This window comes from Juglans microcarpa x Juglans regia, chromosome 2D (assembly GCF_004785595.1).
Source record: "Juglans microcarpa x Juglans regia isolate MS1-56 chromosome 2D, Jm3101_v1.0, whole genome shotgun sequence".
Lineage (NCBI taxonomy): Eukaryota > Viridiplantae > Streptophyta > Magnoliopsida > Fagales > Juglandaceae > Juglans > Juglans microcarpa x Juglans regia.
The window spans coordinates 7650355-7660047 of record NC_054596.1 but is presented as its reverse complement, the minus strand read 5'-3'; the positions used below and the strand labels follow the sequence as shown (position 1 = coordinate 7660047).

Sequence of the window (9693 nt, the reverse complement as noted above, 5' to 3'; positions counted from 1 at the left end):
TAATAGTAATAATAATTAGAAGATGGATTTAGGTTGCGTATAGGTATTGAGTTATTTTCAAATATTTTGTAAATAGTAGTAAAAAAATAATAAAAAAATAATGATAGAATATTAAATAATAATAAATAATAATAAAAAATAAATAAAAAATAATAATAAAATAATGAATAGTAGTAAAATATTCTAAAAATTCTCGATATCCAAATTAGTCCCAAATTTGTTTCTAAAAGTTTTGTTGGCTTATTTTCTTTTAATAAATTTTTTTAAGGATTTTTTTTTTTTAGAATTAAGGATTTAAATATTCTTAGACTCTTATAAATTTGGATTTAATGAGGGAAAAATGTAGGGTCCTTATTATTAATCAAATTCATAATTGTGAGAATAATCAAACTCATTTATCCATCAAATTTTCATCAATAATCCATTTGAAATGTTACTGACATCAAGATGTTTCGACATATTAAGTAAACCAAAGAAAAAATACTTAAAAAGGGGAAAGAAATAGAATGAAAAACTGAAAACTAGAAAGTAAAACTTAAAAAAGAAAGCAGAACAAATCTAGAAAAAAACTAAAAACATAAACTTTAATTAAAAAAACAATAAATTTATTAAAATAAAGTCATAATAAGAATTTTCTTAAAAAAATAATAAAATAATAAAAACCTCCAATTTCTAAAAATTAATTTATTTTATATTTTACATTTTTTTTTGTTGAGAAAAAGATTCATTTGAGTACAATGTAGGTTTCGAATCATATATATAAATAAGGCAACTCAAAATCGCCTCAAACCATGGGTAGATAAAATAGAATTATCATTCAAACAATAAATTAATTTTAAAAAAAATAAAAAGATTTTATTTTGTGTGCTTGGATCTCCTTGTGTTTTGTGTACTTTTTAGATAAGTTTACATTAGATTATCATGTTCGACTAAATTCAAAAGTCAGGAAATTGCCCCTTCCCTACATGAAAAAAAATATTTGGAAAATAAATAAATATTTAGAATAATGTTTGGCTTAAATATAGTGAAAAGTTACCACATGTGTCTTGAGAAGGAAATGAATGGAATAAATCGATTATAGTAAAAGTTTTTAATGAGGCACATCCAACAAACAATTATTAGATATATAAAATGCCAACTACTGCTTTGGGCGGGCCTGCGGGGGGTTGACGGCGGCGACAAGGGAAAGTTGGGTCCAGGTTGAGGCTACTGAGGACTATCTACCCACTACCCACGAGGAAAGAGAGAGAGAGAGATACCTGAGGCTGGGAGCGACAACGAGAGAGAGAGTCTGAGAGATTGGCGACTGTCCACAAGGTGAAATAAAGACAATGAAAAGATAGAGAGAACGATAGATAAAAGGGAGAGAGTGGCGATGGGAATTGAGAGTATTTAAAAACAAAAACTAAGACAAAACAATATCATTTTAGTAAAAAAATTAATTTTTAATATATATTTATAGATATATTGGGCCCGCCGTGTATGGTAGGTGCCCTGTCCGGCCCCATTTGTGGAACTTCCAGTCGTCGGAGAACGACGTCGGATGCCCACAATGTGGTCGCCAGAGTTCGTCGAAACAGTCTGTAGCGATGGCTAATGGAAAAGCTCAGATCGCAACTCGCTGGAGGAGGAAACGGAAAAGCAGCAAAAAACTACCAGTCGCTGGAGAAGGACCGACATCGAAGGCCCCACGATGGAGACACCTGGGTCAAGTGCACAGAGACAGACATGGGCAACAAAAAAAAAAAAAAAAGAAGAGAAAGTGTTTGCCAGTGAGGAACCGACGCCGACAGCCTTTAGTGAGGATGCCGGGGCTCGTTGGCCTCGTTTGTGACTGCGATGCCCCTCTCCAATTGATGGTGGGTAGGGGTGGCGGCAGGATAGGAAGATTAGGGTTTCTCTTGAAACACTATTCACACACGGGTTAGGCTTTGTATGGAAAGAAAACGGGTTAAATATCAATATCACATGAGACTTTTTTTTAAAAAAAAATATTTAAAAGTATTAAAAAAATCTATGTAAAAAATAACTTAAAAAAAATATGAAAAAACACATGCTAGAGCCAGCGGGAGCTCCCAGTGGGAGCCCCAAGCGGTGGCTCTAGCATTGTCCTTCTAATAATATGTTATGTTTATAATATTTTTATTTAACTTTTTATCTCTCATTTTTCAAAATCTAATAAAATATCATAACTCAAACTATTTCATTACTATTCATAGATTTCTCATTTTATCTCATTCCTAAAGTATTCTCTGTTTTAATGATACATAAACAAAAATATTGATTTGATAAAGTGAAAAATTTAGGGATTAAAAAGTTTAAAATTAAAGTTTATAGATTAATATATTGAATGAAAATTTTTTATATAAACTATTTTAAATAAGAATTTATGTATTGCAAAATCTTTTTAAAAATAGTAAAATTTATTATTTTTTATATAAATATTTTATTTATTCATTTTTGTTTAAAAAAATCATGCGAGGCTCGCACATTAAATTTCATTTCTCCTTTTGGTACAAATAGGCAAAGTTTTAAAAATCGTTTCGTACAGGCCGGTACGGTCGATATTTGTCGTACCGGACACTGGGCTGGTACAGATATTACCTGTATTTCGTACTGGCTTAAATACCGGCCGTACCGGCCGGTATCGGCCGTTTCGACCTAAATTTCTGCCTGTACCGGCCGATATTTCGGCCTTCATTTTTTTTTCTATTTTTTCAATCTACAAGTTCATTTTTTGACTCCCAATTTAGATTAGACTATTTATAATTTATATATATATATATATGTGTTGAGGGAAAAATGAGTTAATTGCCATATTCTTGTGAAAACCTATGTAAAGTTGAGTTGTAACAAGTGTTGATGGATTGGTACATGAAAAAGATTGAAGTGTGCTCAACATGGCTCGACTGGCGCTCGACTGGCGCTCGAGCGGAACCTTCCAGAGAGGTTCGCTCGATGAGCGCTCGACCTGGCACTCGAGCGGAACCAGGCAGAGTGGTTCGCTCGAGGTGAGCTTGACGTAACGCTTGAGCAGAATCCATCCAGAGTGGTTCGCTCGATGTGCGCTCGACTAAGCGCTCGAGCGGAACCCAGGCAGAGTGGTTCGCTCGAGGTGAGCTTGACGTAACGCTCGAGCAGAACCCATCCAGAGTGGTTCGCTCGATGTGCGCTCGACTCAGCGCTCGAGCGGAACTCATCCAGAGTGGTTCGCTCGATGTGCGCTCGATGTTGCGCGCGAGCTGAACTCATCCAGAGACCTTCGCTCGACACCTCGCTCGAGCGGTTTCAGAAGATAACGTGCGCTCGACCTTCACTCGACACCTCGCTCGAGCCAATGTTCAAGACAACCTAAAGATTCATGTTTTGAGCGCCGTGACTTGCTGGAACTATAAATAGAACAGATCATTTCTGTTTTGAGGTGTGGAAAAATAGAGAAAAACCCTAAGTGTTTCAAAAGCCAAAGAGAGAAACCTATTCCTCACCTTGTGAATCTCTCTTGGACAAATACATATCCACCACACCACACTCAAGATAAAATCTCATTCAAAGTCCATTGAAATGGACGTGTTGTTGGCCGGAAGGTTTCCGGAGCTGCTGTGATGCAGAGATCGAGAGGTTCTCGTGGAAGGCTATAGAAGGTCGGAGTTCCGACATTACATGCGTGTAGAGATCGAGTGGGTCATTCGTGATGTTGCAAGCCAGGTTTAGGAACTACAAAGGTTTTGTGAGTGTCTCTAAATTGGTTGTAATAAACTTTTTCTATAGTGGATTTTAGGTGGTGCCTTACACCCGGAGTGGTTTTAGAATTTGAAGAAGTTCTTCAAATGAGTTTCCACTTCGTGACCAAAATCATTGTGTTAATTGTTTTTGTTCATTGATTAACGGTTTATTTGTTTCTAATATTGAAAAGACGATCAAAATTGGAATACACCTATTCACCCCCCTCTAGGTGTAGTGATTGGTAGAACCACTGCTTTTTCAATTGGTATCAGAGAGGGTTCACTCCGCTGGGATTAAAATCCTGAGTGTGATCCTGCTGTAGTGGTTAAAATGGATAAGTCTCAATCTCTCACATCGCCACCTTATTTTGATGGAAACAACTATGCTTATTGGAAAGTTCGAATGAGAGCTTTTCTAAAATCTGTGGATGAACGAGTGTGGGTTTCTATAACAAAGGGATGGAGAGAACCAGTCACTATTATTGAAGGAGTTCAAACTCCCAAAGGTGTGGATAATTACTCTAGGGAGGAAATTAGTGAGTGTGGTTGGAATAGCAAAGGCCTGAATGCGATTTTCATGGCCGTGTCCCAGGAGGAGTTCAAGCGAATCTCCATGTGTGAGAATTGCAAAGAAGCTTGGGACATTCTTGAGGTCACCCATGAGGGTACCAAGGCTGTAAAGAATTCTAAACTTCAAATGCTGACCACAAGTTTTGAAGAACTTAGAATGAAGGATGATGAAACCTTCGATGCCTTTTATGCCAAACTAAATGATGTTGTCAATTCTCGTTTTAATCTAGGGGACAGAATTCCTGAGAACAGAATTGTGAGAAAAGTTCTCAGATCACTCCCTGAGAGGTTTCTTCCTAAAGTTACTGCTATTGAAGAAAGCAAAGATCTAGACAGTATGAGAATTGAAGAATTGGTAGGCTCTTTACAAACATATGAACACACTTTTCCTGTGGATAAGAAACACAAGTCCATAGCCCTCAATACCATTAGAGAAGAGTCAGATGAGTCATCCGATGAGTCAGCTATGAATGACAGAGAAATAGCATTTTATGTTAAGAAGTTCAGGAAAATGTTTGTGGCTAGAAACAATAAGAACCAGAGGCCAGAGAAGAAAAAGTTTGAAAGATATAATAGAGGCTCAAGTTCAGGGAACAAAGAGAGAAGCACTGAGAAATACACTAGAACAAATAAAGACAAGGTACAATCAAGGGTGCAGTGTCATGAATGTCATGGATTTGGACACATTCGTCTGGAATGTGCAAATTACAAAAAGGCAAAAGAAAAAGCTAAGATTGCATCTCTAAGTGAGAGTGAATCAGAGTCGAGTGAATCATCAGATAACTCTTCTCCAAAAAGAAATCTTAACTACATGGCATTCACTACCTCTGTCAGCAACAAAAGTCAATGTAGTGAATCAGTGTCTGATGATAGGAGCATATCTGGAAATGAATCTGGGTATGAAGATCAGTTGCAAAAAGTCTACGAGAAGCTGTACAATGAATGTGTTAAATTGAGAAAGCGCAACAAAGCGCACATTGAGGAGATAGACTTCAGCAAACGAGAAAATGAAGAGCTTCAAAGCAAATTAAATGAAGCCATTGGTTTAATTGATCAGTTGAAAATAAGAAATGTTTCTCTAGAAGAGGAATTAAAAAATCAAGAAAGTGAGATGATTCTGTTGAAGGATGAACTGAAATCCTTGTCCACTAGGAAAGAAAAGCTGGATGAAATCCTGGAGTCAGGAAAGCCTCCTGGTGACAAGAGTGGACTAGGATATAATACAGAGAAATCTGATGCAGCTACTACCTCAAAAGTCTCCTATAAGAATGAGAGGAAAACTGTGTTTGTTCGTGAGTCAATTGCAAAAGGGAATGCTAACCCATCTGACAAGGGTAAGAAATCTTCTCATGTAAATATGGGTGTTCAGTCTCATGATAAGTCAAGAGTTCGAAATACAAGTCCTGTGTGTCGCCACTGTGGTAAGATTGGTCATGTTGTAGGAGACTGTTTTAAATTGAAGAGATACACCATGTATGATCATACACGCTCTCAAAGTAGAAGTGTGTACTCACCAAAAATGGATAAAAATCCCATAACTGCTCCTAAGTATGCCTCATTCTTCAGGGGACAAAGAGATCGCAAGGAGAATTATGTGTGCCATAATTGTGGTAAGTTTGGTCACATTCGACCAAACTGCTATGAGCTTAGGAGGAATCCTATGAGAGATGGAAATAGTAAATCAAGAAGAGAGCATTTGAATCTTTGGAGTCAAGTCAGGGCCCTAACCAGACAAAATGAGATGCTCAATGTCAAGATAGACCAACTGTCAACTAGCAAAAAGGACATCTCTCCAAAAGTTAGAAAAATGTGGGTCAGAACTGGAAAAATACACACTTGCCATGTGGCACACATTGCTCTAAAGACCAGAGACACCTACATGTGGTACCTTGATAGCGGATGTTCTCGCCACATGTCAGGTGATAAAAGTCTATTTAAAACAGTTGAAGAGTACAAGCGTGGAACAGTAACATTTGGAGATGGCGGTAAAGCTGATATAATAGGAAGGGGTGAAATTGAAATACCTGGACTGCCCATCTTGAGAGAAGTCCTATTTGTTGATGGATTAAAAGCCAATCTCCTCAGTATAAGCCAAATGTGTGACAATGGTGCAGAAGTCCGTTTTTCAAAAGATATGTGTATTGTTTCAGATAATAATTGAAATTGCATGATGCAAGGAACAAGGACATCTGATAATTGTTATGGCATTGCCCCTAATCCTCAGCATAGTTGCAATAGTGCTAAGAATGAGGCTACTGACCTCTGGCATCAAAGACTTGGACATGTGAATCACAAAAATCTGTCTAAGATTGCCAAGAAAGAGATGGTGGTAGGATTGCCTGAGCTGGGTAAAGTAGAGACTCCTGTTTGTGGGTCATGCCAGTTGGGAAAACAAGTTAGAACAGCTCACAAGCACACAACGGCTATTCTGACCGAACGACCATTAGAGTTGCTGCACATTGATCTTATGGGACCCTCTAGAACTGAGAGCCTGGGGGGAAAGAAATACATACTGGTGATGGTAGATGATTTCACCAGATACTCCTGGGTAGAATTTCTGAGAGAAAAATGTGAAGCTCCTAATGTGATTAGAACTTTGTGCAAGAAACTTCAAAATGAGCAAGGGAAAGCAATAGTCAGAATTAGGAGTGATCATGGAAGAGAGTTTGAAAACTCAAATCTTGAGAGTTTCTGTGATGAAGAAGGTATCAGTCATGAATTTTCTGCCCCTATCACTCCACAACAAAATGGAGTGGTCGAAAGAAAGAACAGAGTTATTCAAGAAATGGCACGGGTCATGATTCACAGTAAAAATGTACCTACTCACTTCTGGGGAGAAGCTGTGAACATAGCATGTCATATTGTGAATAGAGTCTATCCACGACCAAACACTTCCAAAACACCATATGAGATGTGGAAAGGAAAGAAACCAAATGTGAAATACTTTCGGGTGTTTGGTAGTAAATGCTACATTTTGAGAGATAGGGAAAACTTAGCTAAGTTTGACCCTAAGAGTGATGAGGGAATTTTTCTTGGATATTCCAGAAACAGTCGTGCGTATAGGAGCTACAATCTACGCACCCAAACCGTCATGGAATCCATAAATGTGGTGGTCAATGATGCTCCTAGAGAGGAGTTGAACAAGGAAGAGCAAACTCACACTCCGAGTGAGTTGAACAAGGAAGAGCAAACTCACACACCGAGTGAAACTGGGCAAGAAGATTTTGGTACTCTAAATGAGAACTTAGAGACCTCATCAAATGAGAAAGTGAGTTACCAAAAGGAGCCCTCGTCAAGAGTAAAGTTAAATCATCCTCAGGATAACATCATAGGACACATTGATGAAGGAATGAGGCTGAGGAGGAAAGTGATAAATCAATTGGCTTACTCAAGCTACATCTCACAAATTGAACCAAAAAGAATCGAAGAAGCCTTAAATGATGAGAATTGGTTGAATGCTATGCATGAAGAAATAAACCAATTTGTGAGGAATAATGTGTGGTACTTGGTGCCAAGACCAGAGAATCACAATGTCGTGGGTACTAAGTGGATATTTAAGAATAAGTCGGATGAGAATGGTACAATAGTGAGAAATAAAGCAAGATTGGTTGCTCAAGGGTATGCACAGATGGAAGGAATAGACTTTGACGAGACCTTTGCTCCAGTTGCCAGACTTGAATCTATCCGGATATTATTAAGCATTGCATGCCACATGTGTTTCAAGCTGTATCAAATGGATGTCAAGAGTGCATTTCTGAATGAGATCCTCCAAGAAGAAGTGTACGTCGAACAACCAAAAGGCTTTAATGATCCAAAATATCCTAATCATGTCTATAGGTTGAAGAAAGCCTTATATGGTTTGAAACAAGCTCCTAGAGCTTGGTATGAGAGGCTTACTTCATATCTTGAAGATCACAATTTTCTGAGAGGAAGTGTTGACAAAACACTGTTTATCAGAAAAGTTGGAGAAGACATAACAGTTGCTCAAATCTATGTGGATGACATTATATTTGGATCATCGGTTGACGCCTTGGCTCTTGAGTTTGCTGAAGAAATGAAAAATGAATTTGAAATGAGCATGGTAGGTGAACTAACCTTTTTCTTAGGACTCCAGGTGAAACAGTTAGACAATGGGCTGTTTATATCTCAATCCAAATATGCAAAGGAATTAATCAAAAAATTTGGATTAGATGGGTAAAGCCATGCCAGAACCCCTATGAGCACGAGTGTTAAGCTTAGTACTGATGGGTCAGGCAAGAATGTTGAGCAATCCTTGTATAGGAGCATAATTGGGAGTCTACTGTATCTCACTGCAAGTAGACCAGACATTGCTTTTAGTGTTGGGGTCTGTGCTAGATTTCAAGCTAATCCTAAGGAATCTCATTTAGTAACTGTCAAACGCATACTTCGCTATGTAAATGAGACAGTCAATTATGGGATCTGGTATTCTAGAGACTCTAATACTGAGCTTGCAGGCTATTCTGATGCTGATTGGGTAGGTAATGCAGATGATAGAAAAAGTACTTCTGGTGGGTGTTTCTATGTCGGCACAAACCTTGTTGCCTGGATGAGCAAGAAGCAAAATTCCATATCGCTGTCCACGGCTGAGGCTGAATATATTGCTGCAGGCAGCTGTTGCACGCAATTGTTGTGGATGAAGCAAATGTTGTGTGACTATGGTATTACTCAAGGTATGATGAGCATTTATTGTGACAATACTAGTGCCATAAACATTTCAAAAAATCCTGTCCAACACTCTAGGACCAAGCACATTGACATTAGACATCATCTTATTCGAGAGCTGGTAGAAACACGTGTGGTGACTCTTGAGTACATTCCCACCGAACACCAACTAGCCGACCTTTTCACTAAACCTTTGGATGTGCTTCGGTTTGAATTACTTCGAAAGGCTATTGGTATTTGTGCATTGACCTGAGGGTTGAAACATGCATAACATGCATAACATGCATTGCATGCTTTACCTGCATTGTTTTTTTGTTTTGTTTTTGTTTTTGTTATTTTGTGATTATTCATCCTCGTATTGTTTTTTGGTATTACTGCCTTTACATGCTCTCCTTGGTTGTGATATTAGTTATTGGTGTTGTTAATTCTAAAAATCTAGGTGCATGTGTCTTTTGAGAATTGTATCATATTTCTATGGCTTACAAAGGTTTGAAACATGAGTATCAGTTGTAATCTGTGACTAGCTTCACACACTTCACTCCATGCTTAGTCAATCGACGTTTCACCACCGTGAGTTTTTGGGGAGGCAATCAAAAGTGTTAGGAAACTCTACCTACACACAGAATTGACCACGGGCTAGACAACCTCATTATTGTTCCCTTGTGCAAAGAAAAAGAAAAGAAGATGATATTGTATGTCATTGAAAAGAAAAAGGGCT

General features: G+C 37.9%; 2 protein-coding genes across 2 annotated transcripts; both read left to right on the top strand.

Moving 5' to 3' along the window:
* The first annotated feature begins 4053 nt into the window (after positions 1-4053).
* Positions 4054-6453, top strand: LOC121249203. Its single transcript, XM_041147927.1, has 2 exons — positions 4054-5348; positions 5445-6453. The coding sequence occupies exons 1-2, from the start codon at positions 4054-4056 to the stop codon at positions 6451-6453; spliced, it is 2304 nt and encodes a 767-aa protein (XP_041003861.1).
* A 2055-nt stretch (positions 6454-8508) lies between these two features.
* Positions 8509-9228, top strand: LOC121249202 (secreted RxLR effector protein 161-like). Its single transcript, XM_041147926.1, has one exon. The coding sequence runs from the start codon at positions 8509-8511 to the stop codon at positions 9226-9228; it is 720 nt and encodes a 239-aa protein (XP_041003860.1).
* Positions 9229-9693: the final 465 nt, after the last annotated feature.